The 24348-nt window shown below is 44.8% G+C and overlaps 1 protein-coding gene across 1 annotated transcript; it reads right to left on the bottom strand.

Annotated features, from left to right (window-relative positions):
* Nucleotides 1–1970: 1970 nt before the first annotated feature.
* Nucleotides 1971–24348, bottom strand: CIMAP2 (ciliary microtubule associated protein 2). The gene is made up of 10 exons (XM_083157309.1): nucleotides 24192–24348; nucleotides 21053–21140; nucleotides 19726–19896; nucleotides 19436–19558; nucleotides 10940–11077; nucleotides 10732–10875; nucleotides 8861–9028; nucleotides 5574–5702; nucleotides 3499–3623; nucleotides 1971–2144 (listed from the first exon to the last, which is right to left on the bottom strand). The coding sequence occupies exons 1-10, from the start codon at nucleotides 24263–24265 to the stop codon at nucleotides 2087–2089; spliced, it is 1218 nt and encodes a 405-aa protein (XP_083013435.1). The 5' UTR covers nucleotides 24266–24348; the 3' UTR covers nucleotides 1971–2086.

Consider the following 24348-nt stretch of genomic DNA (forward strand, 5'->3'; position numbering starts at 1 on the left):
ATGTTAAAAGCACCCCCACGATCAACGCCAACCTGAAGCGTGGCGAGTGCATCTTATACATTGTATCGCATTCCATATACCCGCATGCGATGCGATTTTAAATTGTATAAGCACCCTAATGGGTTTTTTCAATGTTAAATGGGCCCCCTATACGATTTTTAATCGTATAAGCACCCTAATGGGTGCTTACAATGTTAAATGCACCCCCACGCCACCCCCACTATCAACTCCAACCCGAAGCGTGGCGAGCGCAACGAGCCCGTGAGGGGCGGCGGTACGTGTCCTCCGACCTTTTCATACCCCCTCTATCCACGTCGGCGTGGAGTTGATTTTCTATAGTGTGGCAAGCACAGTGAGCCACTGAGCCCGAAGCGTGGCGAGCGGACGCGAAATACATGTAAAGTAATACGCGTCCCCTCGCCACGCTTCGGGCCCGGTGGCTCGCTGCGCTCGCCACACTATATAAAATCAACTCCATGCCGTCGTGGATAGAGGGGGTATGAAAAGGTCGGAGGACGTGTACCGCTGTGCTCGCCACGCTTCGGGTTGGCGTTAATAGTGGGGGTGCATTTAACATTGTAAGCACCCATTAGGGTGCTTATACGATTAAAAATCATATAGGGGGCTCATTTAACATCGAAAAAACCCATTAGGGTGCTTATACTATTTAAAATCGCATGCGGGTATATGGCATGCGATGTGATGTATAAGATGCCATACGACTGAATATCGTAGGCGCCATGCTAGGAAACAAGTACCCAAATCCCACTTGTTATATGACTTTTCATACAGTTGGTTATCCTCTTATGTGTGATGGAACAGTTAATTACATTTGCTTTGCTACAGAGCAGAGGTGGGAATTCAGTTTCTTTAGGATGTGATGTCCTGCAGCGCACATATCGGGCAGTTACTGAAATACTGACGCCATAAGTTTTCCACTGCAGCCAGTGAATCCCCTGCTGCCGCCCACAGCTCTCCCCTCCTGGAGCGAACGGGTCAGTGATAGTGAAACTCACCGAAGCCGCTCGCTCTTGGGGTTTAGGCATTGGCAAACCCAGACCATTGGGGGAAGGGGCCGAATTTGGACCATAACCAACGGATCACAAACTGCCCCAATATGCTGTTTCGGAACTACACTGCATTGATGCTGGAGAATTCAATTCATTTAAATCGTCTCTCGCTGTCTGTCTTGTATGTCCAGTTCCTTTCAATCTGACTGCTGCTGATTATTGGTCAATACTCCAGGTATTAACACCCTGAATATCTTTGAATACTGGCAAAGTTACATATTTGAGAATGCTGTTTGGGTGGCATTTTATCAAATGCATTTTAAGCCAATTACAGCATTGCAAAAGCAAGCCTTTGGTAAAGAGAGATAAATGTTCTATAGAAATGTATAACCCCTATTCAAAATCGCAGCTTCTTTATTGACTATACTTGCTGGTGACATTGACTCTGGGTTCATGTACTGACTCCAGTGCTGTGCTGCAAACTCCTGGCCCCCTGCCCTGTCCCTAACATGTAGGGGTATATTTAACTGTGTAGGAAATGGCCCACAAAAATTATCGGAACTCAAGCCTAATTTTGAAATACCATGTATACAGTATATCTATGTGCTACAGATACCTGGGGTATTTCATAAAAATGACACTAGCCAGTGTCTCCATAGTCACTGACCTCCCTGGTAGTTATACAATTGGTGGGGATTATCAATACCAAAAATGATTATTGTGAGACAATATAAGAAGTTACTACACCCTCACAGAACTCTATCACCCACCAATGCTGGATCCCTCAACTAGTCTGAGGAAGCTTCTTATCCTGGAATACCTGGGATTACTACAAAATAATCAAGAAGTAATAAACATTGAGTATTAAATGCTTACTCTATCCTGGAACATAAGAGACACAAAGCACAATATATTACAAATATGCTAAGAGACCACGTATAGCAATATACAGATTTTGGATGAATTTTCACAAGTTGTTACTATTTATTGTCACATAAAACATTAGGTTTTCCACCGTCACAAATTGTCAGCCCAAATAATGTCCAGCAGGCCTCCTCATGTAGCAGAAGATTGTATTATATGTCCACTAGTGGCTGGATAGGCAAAGTACTGTGCGATCTCTGCGTGCGTTCCCTAGAACAACAAATAGTGCAATAATAAAATGTCATGGCCACCGGCAAGTCCATCTGGTCACAGGTCACGACTTGCATGTTAAGATGATGCACAAGTAACAAAACACATTACTGTAACCCAGGGATTGGTACGGAATCCCGACTGCTGAAATCCCGACAAGGGGGGACGTGGATCGTGGTTGGGGCTCTGCTGTGTAAATAAATAAATATCTATCTATATCATAGTATGCCCCTTTCACACCGCACCTCGGACCCAAGCTATTGCCTGGTTACTAATAAAACAAGGTGCAGTGTAAAGCACCTAAGCTTATAACTTGAGATGAGCAACCGGCAATTCTACCTGGGTTATAAGAAGGGTTAAACCTGGGTTGTCCTCTGTATAATGAGCGGGTCGGACAGGGGCTGTGATCCCAGGTCCAACCTGTATTTGCAATGTGAAAGGGGTATAATAGAACACTAATACCCCTTTCACATCACTAAGCCTGTTACGATCCCAGGTCCGACCCGGCTCTGGCACTTTCCAACTAAACCCGGATGGCCCATTATACAGAGGGTGACCCGAGTTTAACCCTTTCTATAACTCTAGTGAAAGTGCCGGGTTCGTCGACATGGGTTATAGGCTACTGCTGCCTTTACACCGCACATCAACCTAGAAATAACCTGGGTCTGAGGTGCGGTGTGAAAGAGGTATAAAACATCCGCGCCCGCACATCGCCGGCTACCGCAGACATAATTATCGCATATGCAGTAACATATGTAATAATTATGGCAAAGGACAGCTCTTGCGTTAAGAGCGGTCCTTTGCGTTGTGGCTGGCGATGTGCAGCGGGTCCCGGCGGCTGCCCCCTCCCTCCCTTACCCAGCGGGGTGCTGCTGTCCTGCGCTCGTAAGAGGATATACAGTGCAGGGAGGAGAAGGTCACAGGTCCGGGCAGCATATCGCTGTGCCGCCCGGACACAGGTGAGGGGGGTCGCGGTAGAAGCCCATAGGCTTCTATGGAGTATCTATTCCATACATTTTTTTTTTAAATGAGCAAGGTTTTTCTGTCACATTGTACCAGTGTGCAAGGTTCCAAATGCAAACTTTGGGGTAAATTTACTGAGATGGGAGTTCTATTTAAGATGGGATGTTGCCTGTAGCAACCAATCAGATTCTACTTATTTATTAAGCACCTTCTAGAAGATAATGATTGGTTGCTATGGACAACATCCCATCTTCAATAGAACTCCTGTCTTTACCCCTGAATCTCCCCCATGGCCTAGGGATGGTGTTATACAACTGCTGAGGGCCTAAGGGCGCTGGGAACCGCTGTCCTAGGTTATGGAAACCATTGAATGAACCAGATTATAACTCACTTGAAAGCTTTTTCCTGATCAGAGAACGAGCGTCCTGTTTTGGAAAGAAATGCGGATCGGTAACAAGTTGCGGTTTTGCCGCTTGTGGGTTTGTTGATATCGTATCGACCAACGCCAACCGGGCTCTGTAACGTGAACAGTACAGCACATTAACCGAATGTTAGAAAGCTCAGGTGGTAATCCTCTTTCTATAACATAAGCTTTCAATACAAAGACAGCACTGATTCAGGGTCCATGGGGGTTATTCTGGTTCACCCGCAAAGGCAAATTCACTCTCTAATGGACAAAACCATATGCATGCAGGTAGGGCTGATATAACATGTGCAGAGAGTTAGATTTGGGTGTTATATTTTGTTTCTTTGCAGGGTAAATACTGGCTGCTTTATTTTTACACTGCAATATAGATATGAGTGTAAAGTACAAACCCCCCCAAATCTAACTCTCTCTCTCTGCACATCTGCCCCACCTGCACTGCACATGGTCTTGTCCAGGGCTGGGCAATAGCGGCCCTCCAGATGTTGATGAACTACACATACCAGCATGCCTTGCATCAGTTTCAGCATGGCCACATAGCAAAACTAATGCAAAGCATCCTGGGATGTGTAGTTCATCAACAGCTGGAGGGCCACAATTGCCCAGCCCTATCCTTGTCCATTAGAGAATAAATTTACCTTTGCGAGTGAACCAGAATAACCCTCCATATCCATAGATGTGTTATATATAAGGGAAATGCTTAACGTGATTGAAACAATTATTATACTATAATGTGTGTCCAAGTCGCACTGCAATTAATAAAATTGTGTGAAATATGTTTTTATTCTGTCTTTAAAAAAATAAAAAAAAAGACTATTCGTTGGGATTGTTCATTTTTATTTTGTAATATTATAAACCACCAAATATAATAAGTGAGATCTCAGTAGAACACAGATTATTATGGTGTAAGCTCATGCAGAGAAATCCCAGGTCTTAAGCTAGGTACACAATATATAATTATTGGGCCAGATTGCCAATAATTGGGCTAATGGCTGATTGTATAGTGTGTAGGCATGAGCGTTTCACTGTTCAAACACTTAAAAAAACATCCAAACATGCATTCTTTTAATCATCTGATTGGTTGGTTTAAACTTAAAATCTCAGTTTTAATTTTCCAATGTGTATGCACATTGGGCCTGATTCAGACCAGATCTCTGGGCTGCGAACCGTCGCAGCCCAACAATCAGATATACGCTACCCTGCCAGAGTGTCTCCCCACCCCTGTGCGAGGCTGTGCGAATGCATTCGCAGCTGTGAGAACAGGGGGAATCCATCTCACCATCTATTGGATTCCCCACTCCCCCATGTGCAGTCACAGGGGGGGAAATTCAGACTAACTCTGTAAGTCTAGACTTACTCCACAGCATTCCTCTCTTCCAATGGCTGGGCCATCTGTGGTTTTCAGAGACACTCCCACAAAACGCCGGTGTGCCGCCTACAAAAGCAGGCCGGCTGTAAATCATCTTGTGATTGGCCAGTGATGGCTAACCATCGCTGGCTTCCTTCGCATAAGGACCTCGCACATGCGCACAGCATACCATGAGAATGCGCAGTCAGACGATAACTAGGGCTTCGCATTCGTCACTAATCTGCATGCAAATCCTGTTTTCCTGACATTGGGGCAGATGTATTAAGCCTTAACAAGAGATAAATGCAAGGGTGATAAGGAGAGATAAACATCCAGCCAATCAGCTCCTTACTGAGTGTTTTCAAACACAGGATGTAACATGGCAGTTAGCAGGTGATTGGCTGGAGGTTTATCTCTCCTTATCACACTTGCATTTATCTCTTGTTAAAGGTTAATACATCTGCCCTATCATCATCCTTGTAGGCGGACATACAGTATGCAGAACCACTGTGGTATGGCGGAAAATCAGAAACAAAAAAATGGCAGTGTGCAGCACAGATATTGGGGTTGTCAATTTGCATAAAAATCATAGTTTGTCGCCCCTATCAATAAAATCGGATAGGCAGAGCTAACATAGGGCATTTCCGCAGCAATAAATACATATAAATATATTTCCTATGTACAATACACTTACATTACTTCCAAAGAGAACTCTGCATGATTTTCTGTCAAATCGCTTAGCCGAGGTTAGGAAGGGAGCGGATGATTGTCTCACAGACGCAAAACCTGGTTTTACATCATAGGAACCAGGACCTGGAGAATTCTACAATGACAAACAATAAGTACTGTCACCCGCTGACCATGTTCCATATATTGCCTCCATAGGGCCTGATTCTGAGCCCAACATTGGGCCGGATGTATTGCGGTGCTGTGCACAGTGCTGGCCGAAACCAAAAAGGTTTTGTTTTAAAGGGGAAATAAATTTCAAGGCAAACCACGCCATGTAAATGACTTCTTGGGCTCGCTGTGGTCACATTAAAGGTGGCCATTCATGGTGCGTTTTGAGCTTGCGAAGCGCAGTCCCGCGCACATCATATTGCAAAGTACAAAAAGTATGTGCAGCACAAACTTTTTGAACTAGATTGCATCGCATCTAGGGGATGACTCTAATTACCTCGGAACGGGGCGAATTCGGTCCCGATACGATAGCATGTGCAGGTACCCTTTGTGAATGGCTTCAGTCAAAGAGCCGTTTGCAGGGAGCGGGGTCGGGTGTCGCCTAGCGTTTCATGGGCGTGCCCATTAAAATGCAGGGCGTTCCCATGGGAATGCGGGCAGGACTCGCAGCTCACGAGTCAACCAGAATCAGAGCCCCCTAGTTCAAAACACACGCTGCTGTAGCGTATCACATGCGGTTTGAACTATGTGAAATGCGATCTAGTACAAAATGCACGGAGCACATTGCACCGTGTGTGGTCACATTTATAGTGCATACATTTTGTATTTAGAAATGTACCAAATTTAAGATTCTGATGGAAATTTGGGTGAATAACTAGCATCAGTTCTATCCATGGGATTCAGCCAATTGAACGCATACCCTGATCTTACAGAAATGCTAGCGCACAAAACACTTGTTACAACCAGGAGCTAAAATACTAAAGGGGGAAATTTACTAAGAATACAAATACGAGATTCGTATTCGTATTCTTATTACGAATGCATACGACTGGCATCACAGTCGTATGGCATTTACGAATACGTATTCCGGAGGAAAATTTACTTATCAGTCGTTTTTGACCGATTCGTATTTTCCAATGGCGTATGGATTCGTATCTTGTCCGATGCGAATTTGTATTTTAAATACAAATTTGCATTTTTAAATACAAATTCGTATCAGCTGCAGTGTTAAAAAAAGAAAAATAAATAAATAATAATTAAAAAAACGGCATCCCCCCCCACGGCCGTAACCAGCACCAGGCCGAGACCGAGTAGGGTTCCACTGATTTTTTTAAAGCAGTGCCAGGCCCAAGGGCTGATCCTGGTTCCCAAAATATGGGGGACAAAATTACTAGGGGTCCCACGTATTTTAAGAACCAGCACCAGGCCCAATCAGCCAGCAGGGTAATGTCACAGCCGGGGGAGACTTTTTATACAAGTCCACCTGGCTAAAGCATTAACCCCCTGACTGGTCAGTCTGGGCAGGGGTTTTATACAAGACCCTCCTGATTGGCCACTAGCCAGCCAATAGCAGCATTCGGGAGGAGGTGCCGCACAATGTCAACATAGACACCGTGCAGCCTCTCCTCAGTTTGGCATGGTTCGGTTTGAGCGTTTTATTTTTTTGCCAAGACCCCGGGAATCCTACATGGAACCAAGAGGACCGATCTACTCTGGAGGAGACTTGTAAGTAGAATTTGTTTCCACAGGTCCACAGGATTTCTTCAGGACCAGACGGATGGACGGACGTAGACCTACCTACGAGATCAACATAGGTAAGTATCTGTATGAGTGGGCTATGTATGCAATAAAGTTTTATGTTTCTTGTGTGTCAGTGTGTTTATTTAACTATTTGTATTGCTGTGGAACTACAAGTTCCAGCGGGCCCTTTAATGCCCTGTATGCTGGGACTTGTGGTCCAAGGCCCTGCATGAGGGGGAGGCTTGCTGGGACTCATAGTTCACCAGCAATATACAATAGTTGTATTCTACTTTTGGGGGGGGGGGGGCTTCATTGGGGGAGGGGGGTGTCTCCACTCCCCCCCAGGACCTCTGCCCAGGCTGACCAGTCAGGGGGTAATGTTTTGGCCGAGGGACCTTATATAATAAGTGTCCCCCGGCTGTGACATTACTCTGCTGGCTGGTTGGGCCTGTTGCTGGTTCTTAAAATACGCGGGAGCCCTATTTTTTCATTTTGTCCCCCGTATTTTGGGAACCTGGACCGGCCCTTGGGCCTGGTGCTGGTTTTAAAAAAAATCAGTGGAACCCTACTCATTTTTTCCCTGAATATTAAAACCAGGATCGTCTCTGTGAGCCTGTGGCTTGCTACGGCCGTGGGGAGGGGGACCCCACGCCGTTTTTTTTATTTTAGTTTTTTTCACTGAAGCCTGCACGGATCTGACTGATCCGTGCACGCTTCTACCAAATACGCCAGGAAAATGGAGTGTATTTTCCTGACGTATTTGGTCAGCAATTAGTGGCCGTATCCCGCTAATTAGCGACCATATTTTCAATACGGCCGCTTAGTAAATTAGGAATCACCATTCTTTTGAATGGTGATACCTATTCGTATTCTATCAATGTGCCATGAATACGAATACGAATTAAAATATGAATATGCCTAAAAAAAAATCGTATTTTGCAGAATAAATAAAAAATTTTAGCTGTATTTGGCTTAGTAAATTTAAAATAAAAGTAACATTTAAAATAAAAGTAAATAAAAGTGTAATTTAATCATGCTTAGGGGAATACTAGCAAACCTTGGAGAGAGATCAGGGGTGAGATTTAATAGGATGAGAGATTCAGAAAGTGAGAGATTTTGTAAGAAATCTCCAGGTTTTTTTAAAGCGGCAATCATTTACACTGCAAAACCAGTTTGATTTTGAAGTGTAAATGATTGCCGCTTTAAAAAAACCTGGAGATTTCTCACCAAATCTCTCACTTTCTAAATTTCTCCTCCCATTAAATCTCACCCCAGGTTTCAATAAATCAGCTCCTTGCTGCCATTTTACAGGGCTGTTTCAATAATGGCAGCTAGGAGCGGATTGGCTTGTACTTTATCTCTCTACGAGATTTGATACATCTCACACTTATTATGTAAATAAGTAACACAGGAATATTATATGATCAACCCAGAGTTGTATACATTTGCTTAACATTTGTCAGATGTATACAGTCACAGCCATCCCAGTTACCATGGTAATAAGCGCTTGATTGGGACGCAGACATCCTGCAAATCATTCATACTGGTTGATGAAATACTAACAAGTGGCCGGGGACAGTGGGCAAGCGAGCTGTAGAATATTCTGTCCGTTGGAACCTTTGGAAAGCGATGAATCTTCGCAAACTTGCCATGTTTCTTTTTCTGATCACTGTCAAGATCTTCAATGAAGGACTTTGCATCATAGTGTCCCAGCTCTGCCTGATAACATTCCTAGGGATACAATGACACAAACACAGATAACCACCATCCTGTATTCTGGCCATTTATCATGTGTCTGTGACTACATGGTCATGCACTTCTATACGAACCTTCGGTCATGTTTAGGGGCATATCGCATATGTCACCATTCATAATGGGAGGCCACCAATCAACATGCGCTGACTTAAACCATTGATGGCTCATTCATCAGCTGTTTCTTACTGATTATTTGAAGGGGACCCTGGAGGACAGAGCCGTCATTGGTTGACCCTAGCAGAATTTATGGCCCGATTCAGACCTTATCGTTTCTGATAATAGTCTAACGATTATTGAAAACAGAGCTGCTGGGCATACATTGAGAACCTGAGTGCTGGACTTTAATCCCATTCTGAGAACGATTCATGTTTGCACATTACTTGGATATATTATGCACACATACGCATATATCATCTATATACTGTATATATGTCTAGTGTCCGTGAGTCTCTGAAACACTGCCATCTGCTGGCAAAGAGTGAAACTACATCTCTTTCTCACACATGTGCACAAACACAGAAGGTAGCAGACTAACTTTTAAAGCTTTTATATATATTTAAAACATACATACATGGCTGGTGCCACCACTAGGCATCTTTAGGCATTTGCCTGTGGGCGCCGACCACTGGAGGGTGGCACTTTGGAGCAAGGCACCCCCCCCACACACACACACCCATGGAGCCAGGTGAGCGACACCCGCACATATCCCCACACATATCCCCCACCTCCCCCCACGTGGAGCCATATTACGTATATATTGACACTCCTCCATGTACAAAACTAACTGTTACATTCAGAATTTCTTAAAAGTACAATTTCACGATACAATAAAAATGTAATCCATCAATTTGACTTCCACTATTTTGCATTTAAATGTTGATTAGGACAGACATTGGGGCTGATTCAGACCTTGTCGCTGGGCTGTGACCGCATATGGGCATAGGATCCGATACGTAATCCCGGCGGTCGGGATCCCGGCGGTCGGAATCCCGACACTGGAATCCCGACCGCCGAAATCCCGACATGGGGGGGACGTGGATCGCCACGCAGCGGGCCCGGTGCCTCGCTACGCTCGGCACGCTATTTTATTCTTCCTCTATGGGTGTCGTGGACACCCACGGAGGGAGAAAGTTTCGGGATTTCGGCGGTCGGGATTCCAGTGTCGGGATTCTGAACGCCGGGATCCCGACCGCCGGCAAATTGACCGCATCCCTGGGCATGGTATGCACTGCGCATGCGCGGGGTTCCCCTGTCTGTTTGCAAGGTGATTGACAGCCAGTGGTCATTTGTGGATGGAACGCTGCCGTTTACTGGGACTGCCCTGGAAAATGCAGCCGGCGCCTGGATGCTGGGAGGGAGATCCACTGACCTTAGCAGCAGCCTCCATTTCCCCGTGGCCATCGCAGCGGCCATAGACTTACTCAGCGGGTTCGAAAAGGGGATTTCCCCCTGTGTGTAAAGTGATTGGTTGGTAATTCAGCTCTCCCCAAGATTTGATAAATCTCCCCAATGGGTGCTGCAATACTGGAATCCATAATAAAATCAAAAGCAACTTTCCAACATCTACTGGGTTTTGTTAATGGGAGAGCAAAAAAAAGTACTAATATTATATTCAGTTATAATCGGGCACATAATAATATATGGCCAGAATCGTGCATTCAATGACCCCAAACACTTACCGGTGTAGCAAAGTGTCCATAGAGAATGTGCTGTGACCTGGACCCAGTGAATAGGTCATACGGGCCTCTTTTACCCACAACGTGCTTCAAGGTTTCATCTATGGAGCTATTTAGGTTGTAGGTTCCTGGTCCCGGCACACATTCCTGAAATATGAGCAGTACATTAGTATAGAACTTTCAGCCGCCCCCCCCTCCCATAATCACTTACATTGCTGCTCGCTGAGATACATTTAGTAGTATCACTATCCATTATGCCCTTGGAGCTGGCAGACTTTGAAGCCCTCTCTTCTACGAGTGTGTAAGGATTTCCTGCTTTGCCATAAGTTCCAGGTCCTGGGGTACAACTCTGTGTGGAAGACAGGCACAGGAACGAAATATATGACATGACAAACATTCCTCTGCATGTATAAGATTTTTGAAAGGTGTACTCGGGATATAGGCGCTTTCCTCACGGACTTATAGGTGGATTCATCTATTTAATAGATTTTTATTATAAAGAAAAAATTATTATTAGTATACTCCCCTCTCAGTCAATTCCGGTTCCTTTCTTATATTTCCTCAGGGGGGGGGTCGTTCATGGAACTCCTCAGTCGATATAAAATAGGGAGACAAAAACATATACAAGACCCAGGCCCTTATTCTAATTGGGACGGTACGGCCCGCGTGCGGCCGTACCGCCGATGTTTTTATTCTGCACATGCGCAGAGGTCAATCTGCGCATGTGCAGCCCCCTTCACCGCAGACGTATTTCGTCCGCCGCAAAGGGGGCGTATAGGGGCGTGAGGGGCTTCATACCCTCATTTCCCTATGTGTACGCCCCGCGTTTCATGGGCGTTCCCATGCAAACGCGGGGCGTATGCATGGTAATGAGGGTATGACGCAACTCATGGGGGCGGAAAGCTGACGTCGCCGGATGTCAGCTCTCAGCCCCCATACAAGCTAGCACACGGACGATTGTCCGTGTGGTCTCAGCTTGCGGGAGCTGCTGGGGCGTGCGGACCTGCCTTCGATGGTCGACGACCATCGAATGCAGGGGGCAGCTCCCACCATGGTGGAGGCGTACGCCTCCACCATTTTTATGCGGATCGCCAGCCGTCCGTGTACGGACGGCCGTGGCGATCCGTCTCGTGGGCGGGGATTGGTTTGTGCGGCCAGAGCACCGTGTGCGGCTCTGGCCGCATCAACCAGAATAAGGGCCCCAATGTGTAGATCTGTTTACAGAAATATATTTTCTCAGTGGTGGGTTTCCTTTAGATGCGTACCCAACTTACGTTAAAGAATAGCTCTATAAACTTATCAAGGTATCTTTTAAGTTTTGGGTAGCATACCCGTACTCACGATGAGGTCGGCTGTGCAACACATAAAAAGGGTATCTTTTCCCAAGATTTCAGATCAGATAATTTTAATTCCATAATGCAAAGTAATATAAAGTGATAATAATAAAAGGTGGTAATGATAAAACCAGGATGCGGGCAGTGTCAATACTGGAGTCAAACACTCAGGTATCCAAGGGTCCGGACCTGGAACCTGTGTGGACCTCCAATTTTACACTTACCTACTTCTCTGGATGTTAGAGCACTAGTCCAGGAACAACATGTTTCGAGACATGGGTCTCTTCCTCAGGCTCCTGGCTAGTGCACTGTTCCTCTTCTGTTTATATGCCATATCCCCTCAAGATTTCCGGTTCCGGGTTTCCGTGACCGGAAGTGCCCTTTCCAGATACTAAAAAACTTCCCCGTTTTTCATAGAGTATTGAGAGTGCCTAAATTCCATATAGAACCATGGCTGGGACTTCCACTCTGTCCTTGTGCACATTGCAAGGCGAATTCATAGGTAGAAAGAATGCGGCATACGGCAACATATTCCTCCTGTAGCCGCAATCCCGTAACTTACAGTACCCGCGGCTCACTTTCGATCCACGCGGCTCCCCGGAAGTTCAGCATCCATCTGTTAGCGGCTTTCCCCGGCGTTTACTAAATTCGCGCTCTTTTTGCCTGCCGGAAGTTGATGTCCGTTAATGAGCGGCTTCCCCCTGCATCTTCTAAATCCGCGCATTTCCTACTTCACTTCCCGGGTTTATAAAGGTGTATTTAAATTTAAATTTATATATTCGGCTCTCCAATTGTGTTATTCGTTCTTCTATTGCTAAACTCTGGTTTCTTTCAATTGTAATTGTCCTTTTAATAAATTAAAGGGCCCGTGCCAATGATGGTAATTCTGGGGAAGATATATAAATTAGTTTCCAAAGGAGGTAAAAAATTCCATAAATACATAATTCATACATATACATAAAATTCTAAAAAATTCCTTCCAAATATATAAAAAATATGTAAAAAAAAAATATATAAAATATCATATATAAATTCATCAGATAGAAAATTTTAAAAATGATGGAATACAAGTTATAAAAACCATTTCAATTCGAAATCGTTGTTAAGACCAAGCGGAGCTAACGTTTTAAGTTTATAGATAAGCTTCATTTCTGCTCTCGCTAAATTCTCTTCAACATTCCTACTTCTCCAGTTCCCTATTATCTTCTGTAAACCCACAATCTTTTTAATGGAATTTACTGAACATTGATGGGTCTCCAAAAAATGTTTCGAGAGATGGTGTGTCACAAGTCCCTTTTTAATATTCCGAAAGTGCTCAGAGATTCTGACTTTCAAAGGTCGGGTGGTCCCCCCTACATATGCCAAACCACAGTTACATTCAATTAGATAGATCACATTCGATGTCTCGCAGGTGATGAAGTCTCTGATTTTCAAAACAATATTATTAACAGAAACTTCTGTTGTTTTTGATGTTATGGATGAAACTTGTTTGCATCCGATGCATGACCCGCACCGATGGAATCCTTTTGTGCGTACCAGATTCCGCCTCTCTTCTGGAAGTGCACTTCGTACTAAATGATTCTTCAAATTGTTTGATTTGCGGTAAACAAATTTTGGTTTTTCAGGGATTAAATCTTTTAGTACGGGATCTTCTTGTAACAGGTGCCAATGTCGGTTAATGATTTTCTCAACCTATTTATGATTTCTATCGAACTGAGTGAAGAAGGTAAACTGAAGGGAGTTGGAATCTTCTTCTTCTTTGCGGGAATTCGTATGACTTCCCTTCAGTATTATTTCTCTATCTTTCCTATCTATTTCATCCATAGTTTTTAGAACTTCCATTTCTTCATATCCTTTCACTAAAAATTCTGATTTGAGTTTAGAGTTTTGATGTGATAGGGTCTCTGGATCACTACAGTTTCTTTTCAGTCGCAGAAACTGACTTTTGGGGACTTCCTTAAGCCATGGGCGGTGATGCTGACTGTCTATAGGTATAAACGTATTTAAGTCAGTTGGTTTGTGGTAAGTCTTCGTATGGATAATATCTCCCACTGTAAGGTCCAAGAAGTGTACTTCGTGTTTACTGAGGGAAAAGGTGAATTTGATTTTATGTATACTCTGATTCAACGACTCTACGAACTCTCTTAGTTCGACTTCTGTTCCCTCCCATACCAGTAGCACGTCATCAATATAACGACTCCACTTAACAAGTTTACTACCCCAAGCTATGCTATCATAGATGAAATCTTCCTCCCACCGGGACATGAATAGATTAGCATAGCTTGGGGCAAATTTCGTGCCCATGGCTGTTCCTCTCAATTGTAGGAAATACTTCCCCTCGAAATAGAAATAATTGTTATGCAGGATGAAAGATATTGAGTCCAAAATAAAAATCTTTTCTTTCTGTGGAATTGTCAGATCTTTCTAGAAAGAAACTGGTGGCTTGTAGGCCGTCTTCATGTGAAATACATGTATACAAGGAGGTAACATCACCTGTCCCCAGCCATTTATGTTCGTTCCATGTGGTTGCTTGTAGAGATCTCAGGATATCTCCTGTATCTTTTGTATAAGCCTTTGTACATATTACTAAAGGTTGGAGACATGAGTCCACTAATGCTGATAAATTGGCCGTCAGAGAGCATGTCCCTGCAATAATGGGTCTCCCCGGAGGATTAGTCAAACTTTTATGTAATTTAGGGAGCACATAGATCGTGGGGGTAATTCCTTCTTCTGTGTTTATAAAGTCATACTCCCTTTTGTTTATTCCATTACTTTCCAGATGCTTCTTAATAAGTTGATGAAAGGAGCTTTTAATCCTACTTGTGGGGTCCTGTTTTAACTTTTTATAAGTTTCTTGATCCGCCAATTGTCTATTTATTTCCTCTATGTAGTATTCTTTGTCTAGGATAGCTATACCTCCACCCTTATCGCAGGGTTTAATCACGATATCCTTGTCACACAACCAACAGATGAAACATCAAATATCAAATATTGTTAACAATTTGAGCAAAAGGACACTATCAGAAGTGGAAAAAAGAGTCCTTAATAAAGGTCTGAAATATTAACTCCCTTCAGTTTACCTTCTTCACTCAGTTCGATAGAAATCATAAACAGGTTGAGAAAATCATTAACCGACATTGGCACCTGTTACAATAAGATCCCGTACTAAAAGATTTAATCCCTGAAAAACCAAAATTTGTTTACCGCAAATCAAACAATTTGAAGAATCATTTAGTACGAAGTGCACTTCCAGAAGAGAGGAGGAATCTGGTACGCACAAAAGGATTCCATCGGTGCGGGTCATGCATCGGATGCAAACAAGTTTCATCCATAACATCAAAAACAACAGAAGTTTCTGTTAATAATATTGTTTTGAAAATCAGAGACTTCATCACCTGCGAGACATCGAATGTGATCTATCTAATTGAATGTAACTGTGGTTTGGCATATGTAGGGAGGACCACCCGACCTTTGAAAGTCAGAATCTCTGAGCACTTTCGGAATATTAAAAAGGGACTTGTGACACACCATCTCTCGAAACATTTCTTGGAGACCCATCAATGTTCAGTAAATTCCATTAAAAAGATTGTGGGTTTACAGAAGATAATAGGGAACTGGAGAAGTAGGAATGTTGAAGAGAATTTAGCGAGAGCAGAAATGAAGCTTATCTATAAACTTAAAACGTTAGCTCCGCTTGGTCTTAACAACGATTTCGAATTAAAAAATGGTTTTTATAACTTGTATTCCATCATTTTTTAATTTTTCTATCTGATGAATTTATATATGATATTTTATATATTTTCTTTTACATATTTTTTATATATTTGGAAGGAATTTTTTAGAATTTTATGTATATGTATGAATTATGTATTTATGGAATTTTTTACCTCCTTTGGAAACTAATTTATATATCTTCCCCAGAATTACCATCATTGGCATGGGCCCTTTAAATTATTAAAAGGACAATTACAACTGAAAGAAACCAGAGTTTAGCAATAGAAGAACGAATAACACAATTGGAGAGCCGAATATATAAATTTAAATACATCTTTATAAACCCGGGAAGTGAAGTAGGAAATGCACGGTAGAAGATGCAGGGGGAAGCCGCTCATTAACGGACATCAACTTCCGGCAAAAAGAGCGCGAATTTAGTAAACGCCAGGGAAAGCCGCTAACAGATGGATGCTGAACTTCCGGGGAGCCGCGTGGATCGGAAGTGAGCAGCGGGTACCGGAAGTTACGGGATCGTGGCTACAGGAGGAATATGTTGCCGTATGCCGCATTCTTTCTACCTATGAATTCGCCTTGCAATGTGCACAAGGACAGAGTGGAAGTCCCAGCCATGGTTCTATATGGAATTTAGGCACTCTCGATACTCTATGAAAAACAGAGAAGTTTTTTAGTATCTGGAAAGGGCACTTCCGGTCACGGAAACCTGGAACCGGAAATCTTGAGGGGATATGGCATATAAACAGAAGAGGAACAGTGCACTAGCCAGGAGCCTGAGGAAGAGACCCATGTCTCGAAACATGTTGTTCCTGGACTAGTGCTCTAACATCCAGAGAAGTAGGTAAGTGTAAAATTGGAGGTCCACACAGGTTCCAGGTCCGGACCCTTGGATACCTGAGTGTTTGACTTCAGTATTGACACTGCCCGCATCCTGGTTTTATCATTACCACCTTTTATTATTATCACTTTATATTACTTTGCATTATGGAATAAAAATTATCTGATCTGAAATCCTGAGAAAAGATACCCTTTTTATGTGTTGCACAGCCGACCTCATCGTGAGTACGGGTATGCTACCCAAAACTTAAAAGATACCTTGATAAGTTTATAGAGCTATTCTTTAACGTGAGTTGGGTACGCATCTAAAGGAAACCCACCACTGAAAAAATATATTTCTGTAAACAGATTTACACATTGGGTCTTGTATATGTTTTTGTCTCCCTATTTTATATCGACTGAGGAGTTCCATGAACGACCCCCCCTGAGGAAATATAAGAAAGGAACCGGAATTGACTGAGAGGGGAGTATACTAATAATAATTTTTTCTTTATAATAAAAATCTATTAAATAGATGAATCCACCTATAAGTCCGTGAGGAAAGCGCCTATATCCCGAGTACACCTTTCAAAAATCTTATACGTCTATTAGGGATAGGGGAAATATCCCAGCACCCGGGACGGGCGAATTCCAAGTATAATAGCGCCACAGATTTCTTCTAAAAATCTTGATTCCTCTGCATGTGACATCATTCCCAGGACCAGGGCCGGCGCTACCCACTCAGCAGCTCCTGCAAAGCAGGGAGGCGCCATGCTGAAAAGGCGCCGTCTCCCTCCCTGCTCTGCTAAAGCTGCCTCAGCCCTCACTGTCACTGCCTCCTGCACGCCGCCCGTAGCACCCGTCTAACAGCGGGCGGCAGTATGGAGAGGCTGAGCATCTCCCTGCACCACGCACACACTTTGCTCCTCCTGGGACCTGCCCCCTCTTCCTCAGGGACACTTGCACTGAGGCATGTAGCGTTGTCTGTGAATGCCTGGATGACATGTCATGTCCGGATCCGCCCCCTACCCATTACTCCCTGCGGCTGTCAGCTGTCAATTAAATGACGAACAGGCAGCAGCTCCGCCTCCCCTTCCTTCCCTCTTCTCAGTGTGCTGTGCCAGTGCTGCTGCCAGTCCTCAACACTCCGCCCATCCTCTATCTCCTCCCGTCTTCTTCCATCTCCTCCTTCTCTCCCCTCATTTCCCCCTCAGTCATGAGTGCTGCACATACTTTTTGTACTGCTTTCAGATCGCATCGCACACACATTGCATGCATGCCGTGCGATGCGATGTGATCTAGCCCATAAAGTATGTGATTCTCGCAGCGTGTATGGGCACCTTTAGTGCCTCCAACATTTTGCGGACACAGCAATGAGATGGTGTATGCATACATGTACATGCACCTGAGATCCTCCATAGGATCGCATGTTGCATACACTCCCACAATCGTGCTGCAGCTTGTTGCAATGGCAATGTGAAAGGGTGCAAAATGTATGGTTTGCAGGAGGGCGCCGGACACCCTAGCACCGGCCCTGCCCAGGACGATGTGGGGGTCAATAACTGTTTCCATTGTCTAATTACTAAGTTGTTAAAAGCTCTTTTTCTCAGTTTTAATCAATGTCTTAGCAGGTTATACATCTCTACGGGGATGGAGGATCATCATAATTTACTAAGATGCTGTTACACTGTACCGGGCCACGGGGACTTACACAGCTGGAATATTCATCAGCGCCAGGTCAAGCTACTCTGTGCAAACAAGGCTGCTGCCAGCGCATGTGGATTTTACTGTGACCCTTCCCCAGCAAAACCAGCTGAGAATTGGCTCATCTGGCCGACAACTGCAACGTGTGTACCTACAGGTAGCACTACACACAGATTCCCTGCCCCTACAGTTGGTGCAGGGAGGTGCATGCATGGGGGCGGTGATTACACAGTGTACCTAGCACTAAACCACAGATTGCCTGCCCCACAATGTGTAGGAGAAAAGCAGTGATGGAACTACTGTAGGTGCAGGGGAGGGGGGCGGTGATTGCACAGTGTGTACCTAGCACTAGACCACAGATTTCCTGCCCCACAATGTATAGGGGAGAAGCAGTGGTGGAACTACTACTGTAGGGGCAGGGAGGTGCATGCATGGGGACAGTGATTGCACAGTGTGTACCTACACTAGATACAGATTCCCTGCCCCATAATGTGTAGGGGAGAAGCAGTGGTGAGCCTACGGCTGGTGCAGGGGGGTGCATGCATGGGGACGGTGATTGCACAGTGTGTACCTACACTAGATACAGATTCCCTGCCCCATAATGTGTAGGAGAGAAGCAGTGGTGGAACTACTGATGGGGGAGGAGGGACATACATGGGGGCGGTGATTGCACAGTGTACCTAGCACTAGCCTATAGATTCTCTGCCCCACAATGTGTTAGGGAGAAGCAGTGGTGAGCCTACTGCTGGTGCAGGGGGGTGCATGCATGGGGACGGTGATTGCACAGTGTGTACCTACACTAGATACAGATTCCCTGCCCCATAATGAGTAGGGGAGAAGCAGTGATAGGGGAGGAGGTGCATGGATGGGGGCGGTGATTGCACAGTGTACCTAGCACTAGCCTACAGATTCCCTGCCCCATAATGTGTAGGGGAGAAGCAGTGGTGAGCCTACTGCTGGTGCAGGAGGTGCATGCATGGGGACAGTGACTGCAGAGTGAATGTGAGGCTAGGCTTTGGTCTTCAACATGTAAGTGCTATGAGGCCTAGGGAAGAAGCGCTACTCCTCATTATAGTACCCCACATATACCCAAATCTCCTCCATCAGACTTTATCCTGCTATACCTTGAGGTCATCCTTGAAGCGCACATCTTTAGTGCCACACACTCCTCGCAGACTGGACGGTTTCTTTTCCATTAGCTCCAGAAATGAGTTGATGTTGTAGCGTCCCGGCCCCATGTTTTGCTTCTACAGTAACAGAGCAGACAGACAGACTTTATTTTAATAAATTCTAAAAATGAGAAGAGGTGCAGATGCCCATAGCAACCAATCAGATTATAGCTGTGAAAATGACAGACAGAATCTTATTGGTTGATTTGTGAAAAACCACCACCTTTCCTTTTTAGGAACCTCACCAGCAAACGGTTCCTCTCCCATGTTTCCTTGTACAGTACATGCGGCATCACAGTCAGACGTTCTGTTTCTTCTGCTCTCTTCCACCCAGGCGTAGATGCAGCTCGCTCCAGGACATACGGAGTAAAATCGCCAGTTCTGGGATCATAGGTTCCACGTCCCAAACGTCTTGCCTGGATTAAAATACAGATACAAGGATGCCTCACTGGATTATCAGGTTACTCAGGTAATCTGGGGAAATCATACTGCTGGTAGCTGTGAAGCTGTGTACGAGGTCACTGGCTTCAGCATGCCCAGAAAATGGGGCTGACACATTTAGATTTCAGTGAGGTGTGTTCAAACTCAAATCTTATCGTGTGTGGGCTTGATCACGATTCCATGCAGCTGCCCGCGGGTCATTCATCAAGCCTGCTGATCCCTTCAGAAGGGGAAAAGATGAATGACCCTTAGTTCTGGATTTGGCCACATCGTTCCATGTGGCCATGGCAGCAGCAGCATCCCCCGCTCCCCCACCCCCCACCACACCACCTCTGACAGATGGAGAGAGAGGCTGGTGGCAGGCAGGAGATTTCAAAGCTCCTATTAAAAAGAATAGGGCGGCCACGAATTGGCTGAGAGAGCCAATCAGCGGTCGCCCTACTCATTTGAATAAAAGTTTTGAAATCTCTTGTCTTTCTGTCTGCCAGCTGCAGGGGTGTGGTGGGGGAGCGGCAGACCCCAAACACTTCTGATCATGGCCACACAGAATGACTGAGTAAACACACTGATCATATAGTCAATTGTTCTGTGTATGGCCATGATCAGGGGTGTTCTGGATTTCAAGAGAAATTGGATCGCTATCTGATATCTATCCATTTGTGGGCACCTTAAGAATAAAGCAGCCAATATTTACTCTGCACATAAACAAAATAACTCCCCCAAATCTAACTCTCTTTGCACATGTCACATCTGCCCCACCTGCAGTGCAGCATGTTTTTTTCCATCTGCAAAAATTGAAGCCTAGCTAGAAAATCTGAATCGGGCCCCTTTTCGCCACCCACACATGCCAGCAGGATGTCACCCATGCTGCAGCTGACTAATTTTGCAGAGCCAGAACTGCACATGCACAGTATGGTTCCTGCGCACTAACAGTTCTGCAAACATCGATATGATATATATGGTGCAAGTGTGTTTTTTAATCCACAGCAACCAGCCAAATATCACTTTCCACAACTCTTATGAAGTCAAATGGTTAGAAGCAGGTGTTGTTGAGTTGCTATAGGTTACTGCACATATTTTATTAAATACTCCCCTTGATGATCATTGTGTGTGTATCGTAGCTTCACTCACTGTCTCTGAAGTTGCCCTCTTGCAGTAAGGGACTTGTGTATAGGAACCAGGTTTCTTAAACGCAGGATACACCGCAGATACATCAAATCTATGAGATAAGACGGCAAATATAACCATATTTATGTAGACGTATGTTGTATTTGTTGTTGACTGTTTGGTTTGGTAACTAAGAAGTGTGTAAACAGTGATCACAAACTTCTACAATTCTACATAAGGGAGTAATACTTCCCGGCCATGTGATGATTTTTCTAGGAAAATGTGGGATTTAAATCTTGGTTTAAGGCCGTTATGTGAATCAGTTATTGAGGCTGTTGGACTGGCTACGTAGGTTGGGGTGATGTACGACTACCATTAGTTATTATAATTGGGTACTAATGTAGGATTTAATATAACCAGGTGTCTGATAACTTCACAACTATTCCGTGCAGAATTGGCAATTTTAGAAACTAGTTGGACCCATCCAGAGGAGGAGAGGGAGATCCACTGAATGAGGATTTGTGGCATTTTTTCAGTATAGACTTCTTGTATCAGGAGATAGGTAACTTCAAAGGTGGAACAGCCAAAACACTATCAGTAATATAATTTGCATTGTGATCTTGGCACAATATTACAAAGCAATATGCAAGAATACAGATGGAATGTATGAAAGAGCACCTGCAGTCACAGAGGCTTCAAAAGGAGGGAGTCATGAGCTCAGGGTTGGAGCAGGACTCCAGGGCGAAGTCTGCAGAATGTAAATGGCCAGCACGGCCATGGCAAGGGAGGGTTCTTCTGCCAGCTAATTGTGCGAAGGATATGCATAGGCTACAGTGGGCAGATGCCATCTTAAGATGGTGTTGGCTGCTGGGGCCAAGCTCGGGAATGCTTAGCATTCTACAGGTTGGGAAATCTGACAGCATTGTATACCCCATAGAAAACTAGGGGGGGATGCGGCTGCTGGCAGGATTTGAGAATAGCAGCAGGCATCAGCGATGGGATGCATTCAGCATGAGGATGTCAGCGCTGGAATCTCAACTGCAGAATGTAAGCACAGTTTAAGTGGAACAGTCTCAATGCACCTCTGCGACTGAAGCCTGAGTACGTCTAACCTTCGCTGAGCAGTCCATGGCCTGGCCACTCCCAGAAAACAGGATGACAAGCCACCTATTCTGGAGTCCCACGGTCTGAACGAGGCTGCTGCTGTACGGGATAACCAGGCGCAGACGCCAAGGCCGGGTGACATTGGTGGGCTGGGAGATTGGCTCCAGCCAAGGCAGCATTACAGTACAGCGTACACCTGCAGTTCCTCTGATCATATACCATTGTTGGTGAGTGCCTCCATTGACGTTGCATTAAAAGACCGGCTGCTGTGACGCTGTGCAAACGGCACAGCCGGACTCAGGAGGTTATCCCTAATTTGACAGAGGACGGATGAGATACCAGATACTAATCTCAGGGGACATTATATATGTGTGGAGAGCACAGAGTCCAGTTTTGGGGTTAGTCCCCAAATTAATAGACATATTTGCCTGGATGTACTGACTCTAAAATATCTAAAGTAAGACTTGTGAGCTCTGAGCTGATTGTGACCATCCAATACAGCACTTGGGCTATAAAATCCATTGAACCCTCATCATAACATCTTAGGAGATATACATCTGGTGCCGGTTTCATTTTAATTATGGACTCGATATACTAAATCTGCTGAATTAATTATACCAATTGATTTGATCAGGTCATTAGAGTGTGTAGGATTATATGTGTTTTCAAATTGATGGCTTATATATAGCTGCTTTTTTAGATGTTTTAATTTTTTTTATGGTAGTAAAAGTAACTGTGCTTTTCTATAATACTAGCGCTCTCGTTTGTCTTGATACAATCAGAAAACTGTGCTGCGTATTGCCTGTGCAATCCATAGAAGATCAGTCCCATAGATAGGGCCTGCAGAAGAACTCCAATGGTCATTGTGACGGGATGGTACGAAATCCCGGCATCCGAAATCCCGACAAGGAGGGACATGGACACTTGCGGACTCGCTACGCTCGGCAGACTAATTTATTCTCCCTCTATGGGTGTCCTGGACAGCCATAGAGGAAGAAAGTCGGGATTTCGGCAGTCAGGATTCCGGCGTCGGGATTTTGACCGCCGGGATTCTAACTAAATCCCATTGTGACACATCATGCATCCTGCACAGAGTATCCGGGTGTCTATATTTTAAAGATTTCTGACAGGAACTTTCTATTTCTTACAAGAACCATAGAGCTCAATTCAATCATGTTGCATGGGCATGTTGCTCCCCCCACAAGTAAATATGGCGCACTTACGCTAGAAGGGAGATTTTTTTTTCTACGCCGTTGTGTGAAGTTATAGGCATCACTAGGGTTGTAGTAACTTATGGTGCCCCCCCCCCCCCCATGTACCTCCACCCATCAAGCACCAGAGCGCATTGCAGAGGGCAGTTCTTAGAATTACTAATTGCATATGGTTAGCACATATATGATTAGTATCGGCGAGATGAGTGGTGGATGTACCGTGCTTGGTACATCCCGCCCACAGAAATATATATATATATATATATATATATATATATATATATATATATATACATACACACATACATACATACATACAGAGAAAGAGTGAATATGGATCAGCAGTACGGCTTGAAAGAATTAAGTACCGGACTCCTGTTAGGGTTATCAGTCTACGTTTCAAATGTTTAATTCATTTTTCATCAGGCGAAGCGGAGTGGGAGAGGGCGCAGTGTGAAAGACAGGTGCAGGGTGGCTGGGGACGCACTGTGAAGGTAAGTGCATGTGGAGAGAGGGGTGCAGGCTGAGGTAGGTTATAGGGTGGCACAGGACACAGGGTGAGAGCGGTAGCAGGGTGGGCAAGGAAACAGTGTGAGAAGGTGTGTGCACTTGGGTGAGAATGCAGGGTGAGGATGGGATGCAGTGTGAGAGGTAGGTGTAGGGTGGAGTAGAAAGCAGGGTTAGAAGTTGGGGCGCAGCAGGGTGGGAGAGGACGCAGGGTAAGAGGGGATGCAGCGTTAAGAAGTAGTATTATAATATTACCGTATAAGTCTCTAGTATACTATGCCTTCTCATATAGCAATGCGTGATCGCTTCCCCCCCCCCCCCCAATTATTATTACTTAGTACCTGGCCCCCTGGCTGCCGAAGGGCGCTCCGCGAAACTTCTTCTCCGCCATACCTGTGCCCAGCCGGGTCACCATAGCAGCGGAGACGCCTGACCCCCTCCTAGCACTTCCGCTTCACGTGGCGTGCTGGCCGGCCAATCAGACGGACCACGGGCGGC

Source organism: Crinia signifera, chromosome 8, assembly GCF_055691185.1.
Source record: "Crinia signifera chromosome 8, ASM5569118v1, whole genome shotgun sequence".
NCBI lineage: Eukaryota > Metazoa > Chordata > Amphibia > Anura > Myobatrachidae > Crinia > Crinia signifera.

What these genes read in the sequence shown, in the direction of transcription:
- CIMAP2 (XM_083157309.1), bottom strand. Translation starts at nt 24,265, where the DNA reads ATGGTGACCCGGCTGGGCACAGGTATGGCGGAGAAGAAGTTTCGCGGA. An exon ending in GGGAGAGGAACCGTTTGCTG is followed by an intron (nt 19,559 to 19,725) that starts GTGAGGTTCCTA and finishes CTGTTACTGTAG; the next exon opens with AAGCAAAACATGGGGCCGGG. An exon ending in ATGGACACTTTGCTACACCG is followed by an intron (nt 9,029 to 10,731) that starts GTAAGTGTTTGG and finishes TTGTATCCCTAG; the next exon opens with GAATGTTATCAGGCAGAGCT.